The sequence below is a fragment of the Alligator mississippiensis genome, chromosome 3, assembly GCF_030867095.1.
Source record: "Alligator mississippiensis isolate rAllMis1 chromosome 3, rAllMis1, whole genome shotgun sequence".
Lineage (NCBI taxonomy): Eukaryota > Metazoa > Chordata > Crocodylia > Alligatoridae > Alligator > Alligator mississippiensis.
Genome location: NC_081826.1, coordinates 162,673,100 through 162,695,617, shown reverse-complemented (window position 1 = coordinate 162,695,617; position 22,518 = coordinate 162,673,100). Strand labels below are relative to the sequence as shown.

Genomic DNA, 22,518 nt, shown 5'->3' with positions numbered 1-22,518 from the left:
GAGTAGTATAAAGGAGTCTCAGTGTGAATAAGAATTGGTCTTGGAGATTTTTCTGTTTTCCATCCTTGTGCTGGTGTAGCTAGATTTTAAAATATGGAAATGTCCAGCAGCAAGGGACTCTGTGCTGTCATTTGGAAGACTGTGATTTGACTGAATACAATCAATGGCTTGTAGACTAAGGCACGAGTGGAAAATGATCACTACTGACTTCTTTGTAGTGCAGCGCATTTCCATCCAGGGCCAAGTTAAAAAAAAAAAAAAAAAAAAAAAAGGCGGCTTCAAAGCAGATGTCACTGTCTTTTCACTAAATTAATATTCCACACTTACTGAAAATTGAATGTAGTTAAGGAAAATTAAGTGTCTCTTTTTTTCCCCTTTCCCTTTCTGTAATATAGAGGAAATGGAATAAAACAGTTCTTTGAATAGCCTGAGTTTTCTAGTATAGCAGCACTCCCTGTGTGCTATGGTTTCCATGTGATAGGTACGTTGTTTACTGAATACACATGTGGTTCCTTCACTTTATACTTTGTACAGAGAAAAAAATCTAAATATTTCTTAAAGATCACTCCCTACAGACTGGGGAGTACTTTTAAGAACAAAATTAATTTCCAGTGCCCAATTATTTAAAACATACATTCCTCAGGAAATAGATTTCAGGAATATATAGATTAGAAAAATCTGGCTTCTTGATGGATATTCTGGGGTGGGTCAGGAATATTCTGCCCCTCTCTATTAGGCCTTGTCAGTGCAGAGGTTTCTGCATTGCTGTCAGTGTATCGATGTACAAAGTTTCTCTAGTCCAGGAAAACCCAAACACTGGGCGCATTCCTGGAGGTTCTTTTAGGGTTGTAGTGACATCCCCAAAACAGTAGTGGCTTAGTGCCATATCCAGTGATGCCTAATGTCATACGGTCTTCCTGTGCAGCTTGCTCTCGGTGTTCCACAGTGACATCTTTTCTTTCTTTCTTTTTTTTTTTTGTCTATTTGATGTTTCAAAATATAAGAATATACAGGGGTTGCAGCAGCAGTAGCCTTGTCTCAAATATGCAACAGCATAGTCTTCCCTGCTGGGGTGGAGTGCTAGAAATACAAAGCTCCAGTGACAAGGAAATGTGTGAACTCTGTTATGCTGCAGTGAGAGTGATCAATTTTTCTGAGTTCTCTGCCAAAAGCAACCTACTTGTTCAATATGCTACTGGGCAGAATTTCTAGGAACACTGTACCATGCGAGTAAAATCAGCACTTGCTGTTCTATGTTAGGGAATAGAAGTGATCCTTCAAAAGACAATACTTACTGAATACGGAGAACACTATCAGTTCAGCTCAAAAGCAAAAATTCTCCTCTCAGACTTTCATTTGGGACTTGTTGTCGACAAGATTCTCTTCTAAGTTTCCCTTGAGTGACTGCAATCACTCACTTTACTGGAGAGACTCCAAAATGACATTAAGATAACAGAAAACAAAAGCTGGCCTCAACTTGCTAATGCACCTTCTGTAATTGTTCTGGAACTGGAACTTTTACCATTGTAAATGGAAGTTCTCTTTGGAAGCAGTGTACAGAATATCCAGCTGAGCCATTCTGTGGATAAATGAGTCAATTTGAAGAGGTGAAATTTGCCCTAATAGACATTTATGAATGCTCCTCGTTTGAATAATGTAGAATTTGTCCTCTTTACAAACTTTTATCATTTCCCATGGAAATGTCTGGGTGCTTTGATCTTCCATTTTTGCTATCAGCACTTTTATAAAACTGCAGCATTTGTCCTGCTCGAGAAATCTCCACAAACATAGTTTGAGGCACTGTTGATCTTTCCTAGCCAGAATCACTCTCTCAGTAACTTCTGCCAAAGATTTCTGGTCTGTAGATTGCTGGCAAACAGTTTGTTGCTAGCATGCCAAATAATAAGTTTCTGATCCCTGCTCCTAGCTTATTTATGTAACTATTTATTATTAAGAAACTAGGATTTTGTTGCTGAGGATGTTCTGCAACGTTTGTTCAATTAAAATAGAAAATAATCCAAAGATGTATCCAGCAGAATAAGGAAAAGGAAAGCTAGAAAGTCCCAAGTTTCATAAGCCTGGGATCAGGAAGAAACATTCCTAATGTGCTGGTAATTTCATTGTTTGTTCCAAGTATTCTTGTACCTCCCTTTGAGCCATCAGGGGACCTGCAGGCTGAACAGGAGATATAGGAAGGATGATTCTGAGGGTAGTAAGCTTCCAGCCGGCTTTGTTCTCAGGCAATGAGCAACAGCCCTGAATATACTGTGCCACATGGTTGCAAGCAGCACCACTGAATACATCGCACTTAATAAAGATCCAGTTGCTACAGCCCGAATAGAGTTTCTTTATTACTGCACAAGAGTTCTTACATGAAACAATGAAGATGTATCATCCTGATATGATGTGGTTGTTCTAGTATTCAAAGAGAAAAGGGGTATGGATACAGTTGAAGCCGCTTTTTTTGTTAAAGAATGTGAATGAATATCCTTGGGAGAGAGGGGGCAGCATCTGCTCTATATTTAATAAAAATGAGTACAATGGTTTGATTCCTTTTTAAAGTTAGTGGAAAAGCTTATTGGTTTAAGTTGAAGCAGCATCTGGCATATAAAACTTCTACTCTTCAAAACTTGAGGGTTATTTGGAAGGAGGGTTTCCTTTTAGTCTATCTTTTTGAATTGAGCATAAGTAAGTATCTATGGGGACACCAAAGGTGTAGCTGAATGTACTGATTAAATGTGCTCTGGTGCTTCCTCTTCCCATTCTAGTAGAAGTGTTGAGGTACAGTCTGAAAAATCTCTTATCTCCTGAAAAGGAAATTATAATCATTTAGATGCAAGTATAAAATGACTTGAAGGTACAGTTAATGCTATTGCTGATCCTGGTCTTTTTTGGCTGGTTCCTGTGTTGTACTGTCACTCTGATTTATGCTAGCATTTAATCCTCCTCCCCACCCTGTATTACCTGGGGTCCACCTAGATTGTGGGGACACTTTTGCAATGACCCTTTTCCTAAGCTAGATACCAAATCATGGGAATGTCATTTTAGGGCCCTAAGAATTGCCATAGGTAGAAGAGCTCCTTAGTAATCTGATTGTCAGTGTTAGAGCTGTGAGCAGCCATATCACACCTGAGAATTGGGGGCAGGATTTGCAGAATACAATAAGAAAAAATGGGAAATAGTGCGCACACACATAGTTTGAATACATGAGTCCCAATATCAAATTCAGCAAGATAATTCAAGTGCCCAAAACATTTGTCCTTTATGCTGTTGGTTGTACTTCAACACTATTGGTACTGAATGACAACTTGGGGTGGCCAGTCCCTCTGGTCTAAATCTGTGTGGTTCACTTATCTTCAGCATAGTTTTACATTGCTAAAGGCTTGGCCTATTATACTGTCGAGCCTGGGGAAGCCATCTTAACTTCAGCTGAAAGCAGGCAAAAGAAATCACAGCAAAGGCATCTCTGATTTTTACTTGTTATTTATAGTTTTTCAAATTGCTGCAAACAAGAGATCTTTCTCTCTTAATACCTGAAATGTCAAAACAAAGCATGAAAAATATTTAACGGCGCACTAAAAGAAAGATAAACACCTTGAGATGGCCACTTGTTAAAGGCCATGCGTTGGAGATAAATTTCAAAAATAAATTAAATGGGATGAGTAGGAGGGGAAGAAAATAATTGCCACCATGTGTCTTGGTGAGTCTGAATTGATTAGTCACAATGATAGCAACAGATTTATGCACCATTATAAATTGGTCATTTCTTAGCTGTTCATCCAGCTCAACACACGCACAAATAATGGTGGAAAGAAACTAATATGTAGCTGTCTCTTTCATTTTACACCCAGACAGTGATCAATATCAGAGTCCCAAGCTTCACTGGTTACTTTATAGATTGTATACAGGTCCAGCTATATATATAATAACAGGCTATTTTATATTGCAGCTCTTTTCTCAGTAGAATTGGGATTGTTCAGCTGTGTGTTTGGGGCTCTATACTAGTTGGGGTAGGTTTGTGCTGCAATAGAGCCAGCAAGCCCCAGCCATGGGTCAGCATTTCATTGTTTGGTACTTTCCCAGCACAGAACCACACGATGATCCCTGCCTGTGCTCCTTCTTTACTCTCAGCCTTGGTAACTTGTCTGCTGACATGGTGCTTCCTGCATGGTGCACAGAACTCTGCTAAAGACTGTCAGTCAGCTCTCCTTTTGCACCCCTATGCAAGACGGAAGGGAATGCAGGAGTAAAATCTAGCTGAAATTTGGCTGCAAATGAGAAGGCATCACACCTATGCCTGTCAGTGCACCAACTCTGCCCATACAGATGCCTCATGAGTGTCTTATGCAAAACTTCTTAGGAGCTTTGTAGCATGGATTAAATGCTGCTGCTATTTACTTATTGAGTCAGAGTACTTGACATGAGCACTATTTATGCATTTGCAATGGACATATGTAATGCAACCTAATTTTCCATAGTACCACAAAGTACTTCCAGGACTAGCTTCTTAAATTTCACACAGCCTTTCTCATGTAGGAGTCACTATCCTCAGTTTTACTGGGTAAACTGAGGCACAAAGGGCTAGACTTTCAGATGTACATCGATGCCTAAGTACCATTGACAGTTAGTTGAATAGTTACAATTTTGGGGACCTAAGGCCAGATCTGGCCTTAGTGGTGGGCAATGTAGGTGACTGCCCAAGGCACTGTGGTCAGGGGGGCACCAAACAGATGCACAGACACCTGTGAGCAGCCTGTGCTCACAACAGTGCTCTCCCCCCACCCCACCACACCCTGACCAATCCCTGCCCCAGGCAGGAGGAGCAATGCCCAACCCAGCCCACCCCCACCTCCAGCTGCTGCTCAGGAGGAGCCAGGCCAGGCACATACTGAGGGGTGCCTGCTATAGACTGTCACCTTTGCTCCTGCATGATAGCAGCGGTACCTGTTTGGTACACCATGCTCCTCTCCCTGCTGGACTGTGCCCTGTGTCCCTGCCCACCTACCTCTGCTTGCAGTGGTGCTGCTGACTTGGGACAGGTGCCAATATACAAATTCACCCAGGATACTATTTTCCCTAAGGCCAGCTTTGCCTGAGGCCTTTACAAATAAAGTCAAAAAGGTTTAAATGCCATGCCCTATGATAGCAGGAAGTTTGTGGCTAAGCTGGAACCTAGATTTCCTAATGGTCTGTGCCTCAATCATTAAATCTTCCTTCTTTAACTCTCATGTTTCTCTGACTTTGGATGCTCCAAAAAGGATGGAAGGTTAAAGCACTGCAGACATATTTATTTAGTCCCCTGATGCATGTAATCCTTAGTTTATTGTTCTTTTCTATGCTAACCACACCACTGTAGGTTAAGGGGCCTAATCCTTAGGTGGTGTACATTGGTGTAGCTCCATTGGAGTCAATGTAGCCTCAAATCTTTCTTTGCTACAGTAGTCCCCAATCTCTGTGGGCCCATGGGTGGCATAATTAGCAAGTACCTTTATGTTCTGCTTTTCCTGTCAACCTGTAACAGCATCTGCGTGTGGAAAGCAAAACTACCTCTGGTTGTGAACAATGCTGGAGGACCTTACAGGCTATGTCTTGCCCATGAACCATGGGTTGGAAACCCACTATCTCACAGAAACAGATTTCCTTCTGTTGCTTGGAGTATGTTCTCCAGAGGACTGGAAAAATATCCACTGATTCTGGTAATTAGTCTATCTAATAATGAACAGGCCACCAGATTTGGGTAGTGTTCCAGATAATTTTCTTTGACATTGCTAGCTGAGGAATCGGGTAGAGCAGCTTTGCCTAATTAAATAAAGAAGTAAATGAACCCATTTACTTAATAGGAAAATAAGATGGTGTTCGTTTTGAACAGATTGATTCCAAAGCCCGGCTGACAATTTTTCAGTGCATCTCTCTGACTCTGCCCCAACCAGCACATTCAGTTCTTATTTTGCAGCACTCTATTGTGGAAAGATTTTTGTCTTTCCATGGAGAATCCAATAGCAATACTCTTTCCACTTTGACTTGTGAAGTCTTTTTTCCCCCTCTTACCTCTATTGTTATACTATGATCCATTACATTCTTCCCTTACTCTAAATTTTAGAGTCTAAAATACTTCCAGTCCTGATGGTAGGCAGGTTCAACTTCCATCTCCAGTGTCGTAATGACAGTTGTTATAAGATTGACAGAAAGAGCTATTGGCTGTTTTGCAGTAGGACATTGCTTTCTATTCAGATTTATCTGTTACTCACAGATAAAAAGTTATCAAGAAATACAATTATGCGACTGACTGAAGTCTTCTAGTTATATGGCAAATGGGTATAGTATATGTTACTCAGCCACTAGTTGTCCCTGTGTCCCATACAGAATTTTGCACAAGTACTCTAAAAAGGTAATGAAGCCTCTTGGTTTTTTTGGCTCTAGGAGTTTTAATAAACACCACTTTTTAAGTAAGATTGTGATTTTGTATTTTGATAGCAATAGAATCATCTGAATCCACATTTGCCCGATTAACTATAAAGTGCTGTTGTTGTGGTTGTGCTGCTGTTCTGTATTAACATGTGAATATTGCCAAAGCTTGATCAGTGAGGTAAAGGTGCTTTTGACTGTGGATTACTATTAGATGAATTATTGATCTAACTTAATAGGAGATTTGGGGAAAAGCAAACGGCAATTGTCCACTAGATAAACACACCCAAACACACAACTGAGTGACAGTGAGAAAGCTTTTAGAATACTAAATAAGGCATAAGCCTTATTTTGAGAAAACTGGAACCCTCAAGATCAGATGAGCACTAAAGAATGAATAAAACTTTCTCAAAAGAAGAAGGAAGGTCACTTCTAGGCAGATAGGATTCCTTGGAGGGAGAGGGGGAGAGAGAGGGAAATTGTTGTGGGAGTCTGTGCCATAGGATCTTCCCAGTATAGGGAAGGGTGAGCTACAGAGGAAAAGCTAGATATGCATGCAGTCTGTTTTCTGTGCTTCAGTTCTAGTTTCTCTGAAATGTGTTGGCTCTAAATATATGATGCTTTGCTTTAAAGAGGGTGTTAGATCACCAATTCCCACGAATGCTGCCTTTTTGGGAAGAGAATTGCAGGGACTGGACATAAATCAGCCCTGTAAAGGGAATCACACTGGACACGGAGGGGACTGCAATCCACTCCCAGGACTGAGAGGAGAGAATCTTATGAGTCTACCCTGTGGCCGAGGCAATGGCTCAAATTCAAGACCTAGAGATTTGCTCCCAGATGCCAGGAAGGGGTCAAGGGCACTGGCACTGATCAAACAGGCTCCTTAGATAGCTAAACAGCTATTTAGAAGAAAACCTTTTCAGAGAGCTCCTATCTTAAAAACAATAACATTAAGCTTAATGCCTGGTTAGCTTTTCCTTGAGGCTTACTGTTCCCTTGACCTGGAAAGACCCAGTTCCTTCAGTCTCTTCCAAGCAGGCCAATGTCAACTTTCCTCCTACACGGCTGTTCTCCATATCACTTGCCTGAAGTCACCATCTCCTGAGATCATGGGGTAGACGAGGCTCCATGCCTTCATAGCATTTGTCTGCCTACCTATTGTACCATTGATTTGGTGACACAGACTCCTTTCCAGGAGATGCAGGACAGATCATCATTTCACTAAGCAAAGGCCATCAAAGATAGGTGCAGCCACAGTGCATGGAAAGAAACAGCAGCAAGTTGCACATTGAGCTGATGCCCTAGAGGGGGAGGGCTTTATAGCTCATTACCTGTGAGCCCTTCACAGCCCTTCTTCAGTGATGCGTACAGTAGTTATTCCAGGTACAGTCAAAGCAGATTTTGTTCCAATGCATCAGGGTGAGATTTTATTTAGATTTGGTTTTCCAAGATAAGGATAAAACAAATCCAGCAATCAGTTGGGGAAAACAAGAAGATCACAAGTCTTCCTAGTAATTATCCAAATCAGGGCTGTATAAATACGGGGCCTGCAGGCTGTATGTGGCTTGCGAAGGGCTAATCTACAGCTCTCGGGCTCCTGCCCAGCTGCTGCTGCTGTCCCTGCTTTGGCTGCAACAGCATCCAGAGTCTGAGGCTCCCCCTTCCTCTTCCAGTTTCTACTTCCTGCTTTTGCCCAAGGCATGGGACAACATGACCCATGGCCACAGGGAAGTGAGGGTTAGGCTGGGTCTGAGTGGTCTCCTAATGCAGCAGGGGAGTACACCATGTGCAGTGGGTGAGGGGTGCTCATGCAGACTTGTGGTGCAGTAGGTATGGAGGGGCATCTGTGCAATGTGTGGCTGGGGGGTGGCTTGTGACTTGCCTTGGTGCAGCCCACATAGTCTGCAGCCTCCACTGGTGCAACCCTCAGGATGTGCAGCCCCTCAGCCCCTGACTTATTGGAAGGTGGACACAGCCCTGATCCAAATGAAAGGAAGTCATGCCACTAATGCCAGATTCAAGGGAACAAACCTTTGGTAGCCAACTCCTGCTTCACAAAAGAGCAAACATGCAGAACCCTTGCTGTAGCAAGACGTGTTATGCTCAGCAGATATGATTTTTGCAACATAGAAAAATTTGTTCAAGGTGACAATAAAACTCTCAAACTTAATTGCTGCCTAGGCAAATTTGGACTCAAGCCTACTGAGATAATAGGCTCATTAATTTTCCCATAATTAGTGATTAATGAAGAGCATGTCACATAAGCCAACCCTTACCAATGACTGTATCAAGAAATGCAATGCAATACAGCCATTCACAAAAGTTTCTGAACAGCAGATTTTTCAAGACAGATCTTTTGGAGTTAGCTGGAGCTGATTGTGTAACATCTTTCTAGCATTCACAAAGGTCAAGGAGGAAAAAACTACCATCCCTCTGGACTTCCAAGGAACTTTCCTCTGAGTTTATGCACCCCTGCATCTTAGGGTGAGGCAACTTTTCTAGACCTCATGTGGCTCATCATTTTTTCAAGACAGCTCTGCTTGCAAATGAAATTTAAAATGATCAAGGTGCTGCCAGATAGAGATGGAAGGAACTGGAAGGCAGCTCTGTCACAGAAAATAACATTTTCCAATGTCAGAGTAGAAAAGAATGATGAGTAAGAAGAAGAATCTTGAAATAAATCTGAAGAGAAATGAATCTTCAAAAGTACAGGAGTGGCAGGTGTGTAAGAACTAGTTAAAGCCTACAGGAGCAATGGCAGAACAGGAAGATGGATATTTCATTAGTTCACAGGCTATATTGATCAATATTTCACTTGCATATATCCCCGTTTTAAAGCCATTACTCTTTGTCAACGGGTGCAATGTGTAGCAAACCACACGTTCATCAAAACAGATATAGAAAAATATGAAGCCTTGCACAGGCTATCACAAGGCAATTGCCTAGCTCTCAGAGTGAATAATATCCTGTTTATCAAAGGTTGATCCTTTGTCAGTGGGATAGATTGCACCCAGGTCAGCTGAATTCACACCTGGAGAATGGAGAATTTGTATGAGCAATGTCTTCCTTCTGCTGATGACTCTTGTCGCCACTTTTCTGATACCAGAGATGCTGCTTTTTAGCTCTGTGTGGACTATCAGGGGAAGGGAAGGAGAAACCAGTTGCAGTCTTCATGTGTACCTGCTCCTTATGAACTAAGTATGTTCTTGGCTTATTTCCCTTATATAATATGGAGGAGGAAACCCAGCAGTCTGCCATGACACACACTTTCTTTTGCACTGATCAGGAGGATTCTCACTCTGCTCAAAGCTTTCCCGTGGCTTTCTCTGGGAGCTGCAAGCACACTCTTTGTATTCATGTGGAGCAATAGATCACCTCAGATCTTCTAGACGCAGGGCTTTACTTTAAAAAATTGGCAACAATTCAAAAAATGTGGCCAGAGCTTTGAATTAGTCATCAAAGCACAAACTGGGCAAGTTGCAACTAAAGTTGAAGCCACGTGAAAACATTTTTCACAGCTCAAAGCCTCGTGCAATAGAAACTATGGTAAAAGTTTGTCTTGAAGGAAAATTCCAGCACTTGGGTATAACAAATTATAAGTAAGAGGCCTTACTATCTGGAAAATAAGGGAATTGTCTCTGTTTTTTTTATTATTATTAATATTATGTGCACCTCTGCTTATTGGATATTGCCCTAGAAGCAAAAATCATGAGGTAAGTATCCTTTATTGGACTTAGTTTGTAAAGTAATATTCTTTATTGGACTAAATCAGACTTGATGGGATTAAATCAGAGGTGGCTATTGGGGGAGAAAAAGCAGGAAAGGCAATAGTGTCACTGATAAATTAGTCAATGAAATTAGTCTATAAAGGTGCATGTCTACCCTGCCTTCTGATTGATAAGATGAAGCCAGAGAAAATACCAAATGTCCCTAAGAAAATAATGGGGAAGCTATTACCTGGGGAATGCCTCAGCTTAGTTACTCTGAGGCCAGCAAGATTTATTTTTCCCAATCCAAAACTAAAATATTTAAACTTTAAAGATTTTGACCTAGAGGAGGAGATAGGAGAGTGGGTAGCAGCAACTGAAAAGGAGTCTCTGGCAGACACACAGACAAGTCGCATCTACATGGTCCGAGGGTAGGGAAATCTGGGTTTAGTAGGGAAAAAAAAAAGGCAATGAAAGGATATAGCATACGTAAGAAGCAGCAATATAGTATGTTTGTGCCTCTCACCATTCTCTCTGCTTGCTTTGTATCTTTGAAGAAGTTGTTTTTGAATCACTTAAACCAGTGCATGTGTTAGAGGCTCCTGGAGAAGAAGGGCTTATTATAAGTGGCAAACTGAGTTGTGGCTGCGATGTTAGCAGGGAAGGTTAGCAGATGAAGGGAGGCAGCAGTGACGGACCTAGCCCCAGTAGTGGCAGACAGTGTGGCTGCATGGCAGAATCCCATCCTTGGAGGCAGGTGAAAGAAACTAAGCCTGAACGCTGTGCTCAAGATGTAAGACTCTACAGGGGGTCTGAAAAGCAGCTGGCTCTGTAGCTCCAGCAACACCAGTGAGGCATATGTGCGTAACTGTTCACAGGAAAGAAACACTAGAAGGTTGTGAGCACAACAAAACTGTGTGCTCACAAAAAGCAAATTCTTTTGAATAGGAGAGAATTTTGGAAGATATTTGTTCCTTTTATCTGTACTATTCGTGTTTTTTGGCAAGCCATTAGAATACTATGAATGCTTTGATAATCCTGTAATTTCTTCATGCCTCGCATGGTTGCAGTCAGAGCTGTTGATTACCATAGGACCAGTGATCCAATAGGGTTGATATCAGTAGGAGGGAGCAGAGGTCTCTTCTACATGAGGCGATCCTAATTATATATAGAGTTTGGGCCAAAACCCACAAAGGTCAAAAGACTCTGGTTGACTTCAATGGGCTTTGGATTAAGTACAATGGTACAGGGTAAATGGAGGCTGCGGGGGAGCAGTTTTCCCTTTTTATCTTCACATTTTTCATCTGTGGTTATAATTGGAAGAATGCCTGCAAAATGGTGTTGTGCTTTTCCTCTTTATTCTTTCTTGATATCTTCAAATATCAGGTTGGCTTTTCCTCCATTCTGCTTCAACACTTTGTTTGCTTTTCTTCCCTGCTTATTGAGCGCAAGCAGCATGTACAAAGCAGGGTGTTAAGGGTATTTTTTTAATGAAAAGTCTGTGCGACTTTTAATGTTACAGCCACTAGATGTCTCTGTTCTGGCATTTATATGCTTAAGCTTTTAACCTCTTGTTCTATCCATGCATGTCTTCTGGGGAAAGATTAAAGACCAGTATGACCTCTCTTAACAGCTTCCCTGAAACTCTTCTCTTTGACAAAAAAATATATCAAATAATATTTATTTTATGTCATCCTTTAAATGAAGCCCAGAGAGCAGTGAGATTTGAGTGTCTTCTCTTCAGCTTCCCTAAGCAGGTCCTATGTGTCTTTTACTTGTCTTTTATGGCTGTATGCACCATGGCACTCTTAAATGTTCCAAGTTTTTAGAGACCATTTCAAAAGTCTGAGAAATGACCTCAAATATTTGCTTCTGGTGGGTGGAGAAGTAGATCTGAAAGTCAGCAGGAGTCATAATCCCAGGTTTGACAAATTTGGATGATATTTAAAATTTGGCTCTGAATTTGATGGCTTGGATGCATCGCTCTAGATAAAAGCCAAATCTTGGAACTGAGCTGGCTGAATAAAACGCTCATGGTAATGGTACAGTTCTTTGTGCTTCATTTACTTCCAGTCCATGCACATTCATCTAATATGCTGCAGGTGGGCACGGTGAAGATATTACAACTTTAGTTCTCGTGAAATCTGTGCTTCTGCCCATACCTGACTCAAACATTCATCCTCGAATTGCCAGGATCATGAGACATTGGAAGTTCTTTTGGCTGGATGTAAAGAACATCCATGAGTGGCAGTAGGGAATACTTATAATCAACATTTTTTTCATGCATGGGAGCTAGTCTATATAATAACATTAAATAATGGGCTTGGTGAGTTCTGCTACTTGTCTGCTACACCTGAGCATTTCTCTCAGTCCCTTCCCCTATGCTGTTCTTCACTTGCTAGGCCTTGCTTCCTATAATCAGAGACCTAAGAATGTCTTATGCTCAAAAGCTTGTTTAACTAACTATCCCAGCTACATAGTTGGTTCAATAAAATATATAACCCTAAGAAGTCCTTGCCTTACGCAGCTATTGTTTCAAAAGTTAAAGCTAGCTGCCCACTAGTACTCCATTTCTAAAAGAGATCTTGGGTATCCTGCCCTCTTCCATCATATAAGCTTTCAAAATGAAGTTGAAGATCTTATGGACATTGGTTATATTCCATCTACTCTATATCAGAAGAGTAGCCAGGCCCTGTGTTTTGCAAGGTATGAACTGTGTGTGGATAAATGGGGAAAAAATAAGATTGAACTCCATTTTCAGGGGTACCAGTGTGTCTGAAAGTCATGGTGATGTGGATTACTGCCCCCTAGTGGACTTTAGGACTCTAATGGGAAGTAGGCTAGGGGAAAGGAAACTGACAGAATTTAGGGGTTCTTTGATTTAGTCAACTGATCATCCAGTTAATCAATTTTGTTGTTAAGAGAATTGTTAAAGAAATTGTGGGGAAAAACTTGAAACTCCCTATTCCTTGGGTTTACTGTATTCAAGCTTTAGCCTAGGTGATGCAGAAAAAGGCTCGTGTTGCTGAGAGCCACAGAACTACAGAGTCTCTTAACCATTTTTATGAAGCTTCCTCCCATTATGGTCTCGTTCTTCAAGGAATTCCATATTTGGGTTCAGAACGAACCTTGGCCTACACTTTTGTGAGATGGTTTCCAAAAAACTGCCGCAAAAGGTACTTGCTAAATATATTTGTGACCTTTCTGCCCTACTTTAAAATGCAAAATCTTTAACAAGCCAATTCACTATTTTATAGGAAAGCATTGACAAGTCAAGTTGGTACCTCGCATTCTACAATTTTTAAATTATACGGCACTTGTAGAAATGAACAGGCATTGCCCACTGTTAATTCAACAGAGCAGTGTTTTAAAATGTAAAGTAATAGGAGGTCAGGGGCTGTCATGAGCAGATATGGTACATTAAAAATTGGCATCTCCCCAAGAATGTTTCTCTTTTGGATGTTAATATAGTCTCCAGAGATGCTGGATCAGAAATGGCCTTGAATAAGCATTTTTTAAAAGCATATATTTTCCTGAAATGTTCATCATTTGGTGAACATTAAAGATCACAGAAGTATAGTGAGAAGTTTATAGTGGGAAAACGAATTTTGTTCAATTAAAAGAGGGTAAGTAGCTTTGCATTGACAGGAATAAAGCATGAAGCTTTAATACAATTCAGAGCTACACGTTCTCAACCTTGAGGACGTTCAGCTTAGGGTTGTTGTTTGGACTGGTCTTTAGAAAATGCTTATTAGTGACAGATAATCTTCCAGCAGGTTGACTGTTTTAGCATTGGAACCATGGAGTTTAGAGGCTTCTCTGAATCTTTTGGCTTTGCAAAACTGAAGTAGAAATCCTGAAATTGAGCCTCTCTCATAGAATATTATGGTCACTCTTCCATTTCCCCAGGTACTGATGAGAGTTGGTTGAGGGGATTGAATCTGGTGAGAGGAGAGAATAGTAAACTTTTGAATGCGTGCTTCACATGCCTGGGAATGTACAGTTTGTGGAAGTTTACTGCATTTGTAGATAGAGTGCAAAATAACATCCTAAATGTTTAAACTGAAAGCATTTCAGGTTCCTTAGGATTTGAATATTTTTCCTAGTTAATCTTTAACCCTGAAGAAAACCATCTAGTTTACATAAGTGACTTTTTATTTTACAAATGATGTAAACTGGGTTGGTGTGAACTGGGCTAGTTCTGTTGGCTTCAGTGAAGTTATACCAGTTTATGCTAGGGCAGCCTCAAAATACATTGGTTGTTTAATTTAGTAAAAATATCTATGCATCCGGTTTGTTCTTACAACACTAACATAAAACTTTTTTTTCAAAAGTTCCAGTCCATTGTAGGTATGAATAATTAATTGGTACCTTTGTTTTCCTTGTAGAAAGTATTATTCTGTGAGTTACAGGCACAGTTATATTAATAGGCCAGACTCCCACTATCTCTGTTCTTTTTCCTCCAATATTCCTTGTGCTAGTTATTGTTAAGTACACTAAATAGATTCAATTTAGTAATGTGCATCTGCAACTATAAAAAATCTGTCAGAGAGCCAGGTTGCTGTTTTGCTAAACACATGCCATAACATTCAATGCTGTATTCTGCTAATACCTGATACTAAAGCCTTGGATGTGAGCATCACCAGACAGAGGAACTGCATAACCTTATTGCTGTTATCTTTGTGCTTTGTTCTGTGTTCCATTGGGTAGTACTAATCATTGCTTGTAAGGTTACTGCTCTGCTTAATACATAAGCTCTTCCTGGTGGGGGCTTCCATCTGTTATGTCTGTGAACATTCATGAAACTCAATAATAATCAATCAGAGCAAAGATCAGATGCAGTCAGTTCTGTGACCACTAAATCTGCTGCTTACCTCAGTGACAGCAAAACTCCTTTTTCCGCATGGTACTACCTTGTACCACTTGTCATGTAGCACATCCATGAAGCCATGGGACTTGTACTGGCTTATCAGCTCAGATATATTTGAGGTCAGTGGAGAGTTTGGAGGTAGGCCAATCCCATATCCTAGGAGAAAATACAGTACACAGCTAGGTTTTTTTGTTTGGGTGCTCAAGAGTAGTTACTATAAACATATTCCCCTTAGGTAGTAGTATAGCACAGCTAGTGATCAGGCTTCCAAAAATCAGGTCCAACTCTGTGTGCTGGCTCATGAACAGAATGAAGGGGCCCAAACACAAAGGAGATTTTGCAGTACATAATGGCATTTATTCTCACACAACTATTCAAGGAAGAAAAGGCAGAAACTTCACACACATTATACAAAATTAGAGACCCAAAAAGTTCAGTGTGGTGATATTGCAACCTGCACGCATAGGTCCTGACTGGTTTTAGAAATACTAGATCTGCCCATGAAAAGAGGTAGTATTTTGAAAAGGAGGGTACAGATGGTGTGACACATTGTCACACAGAACAACACACAATGTTCTCCAGTTAAACATATGCTAGAAGCTTTACTAATATGCTAGGGGTCTAGTGCTATCATCTTCAAGTTAAAATCAAAGCAAAAATAAATATAAATGTATTGGAATGTGCACTAATTTGCTAGATTATATATAAAGTTTTAAAAAAAACCACAACAAACTAGAGAAACGTAGGCTGCCAACAGATGTTTAGGGGCCACACTCTAACTCATGGCACTTTATACATGGTGTCATGAGTTACAGCCCCCCCCACCCAACAGATGTTCACCTGTTGGTTCCGTGGGGTGCAAGCCTGGCTGCATGGGCCCTCCTGGCCAGCAGGTGGGGGCACTCCTTGGAGGCTGCTGTACCACCCCTCTCGTCAGCCCCACGCTCCTAACTCTGTGGCTGTCAGTAGGAGAGGGCTAAGGAGTGGAAGGGAGCAGCATGCAGCTGCCGGCTGGGCTTTGCCTGGTTGGCACTGGAGTGGGGGATGGAACAAAGTCCCCTCACCTCGCTGCCTCCCTCACAGCTACTCTGGCTGGGGTATTGGGGGGGAGCCAGGCTGGGCCTATGAGACAAGGAAGAATTTATTCCACCCTGCACTCCCCCCCCCCCCCCCAAGCTCTGGCCAAAGATGAACTGGCTGCTGCTGTTGCTGCCACTGTCAAGAGGCCCAGGTAGAGGGAGAGAGGGAGCCCTGTCTCGTCTCATGGGCCTGCCCCAGGTTCCCCCCAATATCCAGGAGAGGGGAGTAGGGGGGGCTGCAAGGCAAGGGTGCTCCATTTCACTCAGTTCCCCCCACCCCCCAGCTCTGGCAATGGCAAAGCTGAGCCTGCAGCTGCTCTTAAGAGGCTTGAATGGGGGTGGGAGAAAGGAGCCCTCCTCATCTTGCAGCTCCCCAAAGGTGCTAAAAAATAACCCTGGAGGGAACACAAGTTCCCTAAGCCTTTCTGTTCTGTAGCATCTTCAGCTAATAACTGCTTTGATAAGGGTTAATTTTTCACACAATTGGCCACTTTAAAAGTGCTCTGCAGCTGTGCACATGTGTTATGTCATGGCTGTAGAGCACTTTTAGGGGCCTGCTCATGCAAAAAAATGTAATTTGTGTAAGCATCCATAGTCTGGAGACAGCGTTTCATTAATCCTGTAGTCATTATAGTTAGATGTACGTCTCTCATTTAGATTTATAAAACAAAATATAGCCTTCTTGATTGTCTTGCCAGTGCCTCTAATACTTCACTGTCAGTTGTCACAACCCAAAGTTGTGATTTTTTGTTTGTGTGTGCTTCGGCACTGCTAAATTATTTTTCCCGCTAAATTGCAGCTTCCTTGCACGGTGGAGTTTTCTGCTGCAGAAGAGAACCCTGGTGCAATGGAGTATTCCTGCCAAATTTGTAGCTTTCTTTGCATGGTGCATTTCTTTTGCATCTAGGAAATGCACGGTGCAAGGAGTTCCCGCCATTTGTATGAGGATTCGTGCCACATTATTGGCTGATTCTAAATTATGCACACGTGGTGGCTAGAGATTGGCTTGCTAGCCGTATAAAGAGCTTGGGTGGTTTCCACCCAAGTTGGAGAGAGAGCAATTGGAGTTCAAGAGTGAGAGCGTGAAGATCTCTAAGCGCTGTGGATCTTTACGGACCCAACGCTTTTCTTAAAAGGCAACAGAGGTCTGATAACCGAACCCGTGGAGCTTCAACAACTCCGGGGAAAAGAACGAACAGCCTCTATCCTCTCCCCGTCGCCGATAAATTCCTAGACGTATCCCTTCCTGCATATTAAAGATACGAACCCACAGAGCTTTAACAACTCCATGGGAGAGAACCGAACCAAACCCACGGAGCTTCAGCAACTCTGTGGGAGAGAAACTACTGAACCCGCGGAGCTTCAACAACTCCGGGGCTAGAACGAATTTGTCGTAGTCCTCTAACGAGGATTTAAGTGGAGCTGCACCTGGAAACTGTCCAGCCTACACCACGACCACCTTTGGTGTAAGTAAACAATCTTTAAAGCAACCATTACATGTCCGTAACTAATTCTAGTTTGCCCCCGGTCTTCTCCGGCCCCGCGTGCCCGGGCTGCTGGCCATAGCCCGCGTGCGCAAAGATGGGCCCGGCTCGCCCCCGGCCCGCACATCAGTTGTTTCTACACGTGAGTTAATATTACCATACTTGAGTTAAGGTTTTTAGCTAGAGTTAAAAACAGCCTGCAAGTCTGTGCAATAGAAAAGAGACATTACCAGGAATGGCTAACAAAAAGCAAAATTGACAAAGAAAGGATAATTTGAATACTGGAACATCAAGACCAGTGAAAAGAAGAAACGATCATTAACATCTGTGAAGCAAAGCAAGTTTAGCAGGAATCAAGTAGATTACAATGAACCATGAATTCTACTGAATCATTCAATGTTGCCTGAATAGAAATGCCACTGCCAGGCAGATTTTTTTTTTTTTTTTTATATTTGGGCAGAACAAGAATAAAAGAGGAGGGGAGGGGAATGGAACTGCACCACAGCACTTCCCCTGGGTCCACCTCTGCCTGTTTTATGTATTCACTGTAGACCTGATTCTCACTAGGCCCTTTTACACCACTCTGGCAGTACAGAAGGACCTTGAATAGTGAGTTAATGATGCCCACTTTCAGGTCTCTTTATAGTGTATCACAGTGGAAGTTGGCATAAGTAAAAATGGGGACATAGCCCTATATACTTCTTGATTGGAAAGTAAATATACCTCACAGGTGCAGATTCTATTGCTGTATTTGAAAGTATATCAGTACTTGGTAAGCATGCTTTCCATTTACACTTGTTGCATCTACGTGAGGCGCTGACTGCACAGTCGTTATTGTGCAGTCATTTAGTACTTATTTAAGTACTGCAAGTACTAAATGACTGCGCAGTAACCAGAGTTACTGCGTAATATCGCTGCCAAATGGCTTTTTTGTGATGCTGACTGTGTGGTAGCCCAAGACTTGCACAATAGCATTGCATCATGCTTTCTGCCATGGGACACTACTGCACGTAGACGCGAACACTGAGACTTTCACAAGCCTCTGGCAGCATACAGGAACTTTAAAAGAACATAAATATAGTTTACATCCATTTTGCTATCTCTTTTTCTTGTGCTTTCAGAGTGCTGTAAAAGGGCCTTGGCATAAATGAAAATCAGGTTCTATGAGTACTGACTGCCACAATTAGAGAGCCAAAACCTCATTTTTAGGGGCAGTGGGGAGACTTAAGAAGCACATTTTCACACATAAAACATGTAGTTATGCATATTACATGTGTCATTATATAAACAACTCATAATCTACCAGTACAAAGTTTGCAAGTTACTTTGTATCTACCATTTTGGCACATTTGGTTTTAGTTTGTCCACATCTGAAATAGGAGCCTGCTTTGACAAGGATTGTACCAAACTAGTTCAGGGACAAAGATGGAGGATGTGATCTGAAAACTGGGAGGCAGATTGCGGCACCAGTGTTCTGCTACTAAGCGAAGGCAGGCAACCCTGTGGCATACGCAGCTATGAGGTTAAGAGTGTCTTTGCCTTTTTGTGTATTACAACTTAAATTTCTAAAAACTGCCTGTAGGCAGAAGAGAGAATATTGACTTGGACTTGAGAGACTTGAGTTTTATCCTTGGCTCTGCTGTTGGTTTGTTGGGTGACCTTGGGCGATTCAGTTCATCACTTTGTGGCTCAGTTTACCCATTTTTAAAATGGGAACAATGCCTTTATATAGTGTTTTGAGATCCATTGCTGTAAGAGCTTATATATGATTGAGTTGATATTACTTTGCTCTCAAAGTTGCTGCAGCTTCTGTAGCTGGCTGTACAGCAGAGCTCTATGAGAAAAAAAGACTGTGTCTTATTTTTCAGTAATTTTTGTGGGGGAGAGAAGAATTGTTTATTACTCTTTAATCCAAAGTAAAAATTATTCAGACTGTAAATACATGTATGGAAAAACAGAAAGTCCAGCACAGAGGTGACATGTAGTGAGTGCACACGAGTACAAGCACGCCCCGAGTGTCGCGGTGCACCCCCTGCAAAAAGTCATTGCAACTCTGTCAGCGGTACCTGCGGGCGGTTGCCACTTGCCACCCCACCACTGACATCGCCAGTGGTGTCTGCGGGCGGTCTGCGATCCCCACTGGCCAACGCTACTGGTGATGGCTGTGGGTGGTTGCCGACCCTTGGTCGGTGCTCACCACTCCCCTCCCCCGCTGCCGACAGCACCGGAGGTATCTGCAGGAGCTCCCCCACTTACTGCCACTCCGTTCCCATTGCCATTGTGCCCCCTCAGCTGCTGGGGGCACATGCCATTCATGTGTGTAATCTATGTCAAAACAAGAGCTATTGCATTTTTTTCCTGTGAATTATTTATTCACCAAAAGTAGAATATTTGGATAGCTGAAACTTAACAAATTGAGGTTCAACTCGATGAAAAGTTTCAGTCCAAAAGAAAATGTTAAAAAAAAAATATCAAACAAATTGTTTCAATGTTTCTGAAATGTGTTGTGTTTGGGCGTTTGTAATCAAAGCAAAGGAACAAAGGACTTGATGTGCAATGCAAGAGGAGGAAGTGGTAGATCTGTTTTTAACTAATAGCTCAGTAGTTAGGGCACTTGCTCAGAATATGGAAGACCCAGATTAACATCATCTAACTCATGAAAATTGAATACACATCTCCTATGTCCAAGGAAGATGCCCTAACTCTCTCTCTCTCTCTCTCTGTCTCTCTGTCTCAGTGTTTAATTAAGTATGTAAGTGAAATAGCTTCAGTGGAAAATAAAACTCCACTCCAGAATACTAGGCAGTCTGGTTGTTGGGGCACTTTTTTTTTTTCAAGTTGGCAAAGGTATGGATTCAAGCCCATTCAGGCAAGGGAAGTAGCTGAACCCACTCTCGCCATCTGGATGAGTACCAAAATTACAGGGAAAAGGGGGTTTTGTGAATTTATCCCTGTATTTTATTTATTTTGTCCAAAGAAAAAACATTTTGTTTGACCTGAAACTTTTTTTCCAGTCTGCTTGGTTTTATTAAGAAAAACTGAAAGAAAAGACTGGGATACAGGTTGCAGCCATGTTGATCTGCAGGCAAAAGTAATCAGAAATCTTGGGGAGGTGATATTGTTTATTAGACCAACTAGATGGGTGCAAAAAAGGCTTTATTGTCAAGCTTTCGGGTACATACATCCTTCCTCAGGCATTGGAGAGTGCAAAGATTGTAAAAATACCTCCCAGGTGGAAATGAAAATTCATATTCATACAGAAAAGACTGTATTCCAGGTTGATTTGAAATTTTTTTTTTTATTGTTATTTTTTTCACTTTGATCACAGGAAAAAAATCAGCTATGTAAACAGGCTTAACTATACTTGTTTGGTTAAGTTTGATGCTACAGGAAAGTTCCCTAAATGTTTTCTTTTTAACTTTAGAGGCTTTGAGGTTTTGTAAGCATGCAGTTATATCAGTGGAACTAGTCATTCTCAAATAGCAGCTCAATTCTGTTTAAATTTATGGGTTGATGGGCAAATCATTATTAACCCATTTGGTCTGTGCGTTGCAGGGGAGGTGGGGAGAGGCAGAATGGATTGCTTTCCACTGACGTAGTGTAGTATGAAATGGGAACAACCAAAAGAAAGTGCAATAAGAAATTTTCAGCTGTAGCTTAAAATTGCTGCCTTTGCTACCCTTGGATGAAATAATTAATGTGGAATGTCTGAATCTGAGTTTTGCCAGTTCTGGTAAAGGTCACTTTACCTTACAATATGGTGACAAGTTTGATTGTTTTTGGAAGGAAGCGGGTGAGAAGGTGGGGGAGAGGACAGAGGGAAATCGTTTTGATTGACCATCCATCAAAAACGTGAATCCCAACATCTAATATGGCTGCCAACATGTTCTTCAGTGGTGAAGTCTATTGCTTACATCTTTCTGGCTGCCTTTGAAGCTTTGTGTCACTATTAATATACTGGGAAATCTGGTTGTGGAATAGAATGAATTAGTGATTTTTAAATCAAGCTTTGGCTTTCATTGAAACTTTGCTTGAAACGAAATCATGGATACTGTCACAGCGGAGTCCTATAGGAGGGCCGTGATCTCCTTAAGGCCCTCTCTCCGTGCCAATTCGGCCGAAGGGCACCCTCTTTTCTCACCCGCCACGTCTTTGATGTTCAGTAGGTTTGGGAGGCTGCCTTGCATCTCCTTGGGCACGTAAACTCCTGGACCCCTCGTGGGTTTTATCCTGCACCCCTGGGTACCTTGGGGCACCCTAGCCTTATGGGCTACGCGTGGCTCCTACCACCCCTAATACCACGCCCCAAGCCTCGCTGATGAGATAGACGTTGTCCAGTCACAATGCACCTACGCCCACTCTTGGGCCTTCTCTACAATACGCTAGTCCCCTCTGGGACGTCCCCTCGAGCCACCAGTCTTTTAGGCCTACCGCACCACTACCCTCTCTGGTACGGGCTCACCGCGCTGCTATCCCCTTTTGCCGGGGACAACCATAGCACCTTGCCCTTCTCCTGGGGCGCTATGCCACTAGCCCCTTCCATCGGGGTCCACCGCAGCACCCTGCCCCTGTCCTGGGTTTTCCACAATGCTAGCCTGTTACTGGGCTCGCTACTCCTGTCCTGGGTTCCTCAATCGGGCCCCTCCCGGGCCTCTCAAACATTGCCCCTCCCGGGCCTCTCAGTATGGCCCCACTCTAGGGCTCCTCAATAATCACCGCGCTCAGGCTCCTCAATAAATCGCCCCTCCCTGGGGCTGGGGTCTATGCACCCCGCAAGCGATGCCCTTGCTAGCGTCTGCTGCGCCCGTCCTGGGCTTCCTAATATGGCACTCCCCCTCCCCGGGGCTCGCTGCGCTCACCTTGGGCTTCTCAATGCTACCCCGCTCTGGGGCTGGGGTCTATGTACCCTGCACACAACCCGGGTCTCTGTTCCCCGCCCGCAACCCACTGATTGCGCTCGTCGCTGCCAG

General features: G+C 42.4%; 1 protein-coding gene across 1 annotated transcript in view; it reads right to left on the bottom strand.

Annotated features, from left to right (window-relative positions):
- GRIN3A (glutamate ionotropic receptor NMDA type subunit 3A) overlaps positions 1-22,518 on the bottom strand; it is a 132,762-nt gene that overhangs the window by 12,061 nt on the left and 98,183 nt on the right. The window contains exon 6 of the mRNA XM_019490756.2: positions 14,990-15,141. Coding sequence (XP_019346301.2) covers positions 14,990-15,141 — 152 coding nt within the window. The remainder of the gene's footprint in view (positions 1-14,989; positions 15,142-22,518) is intronic.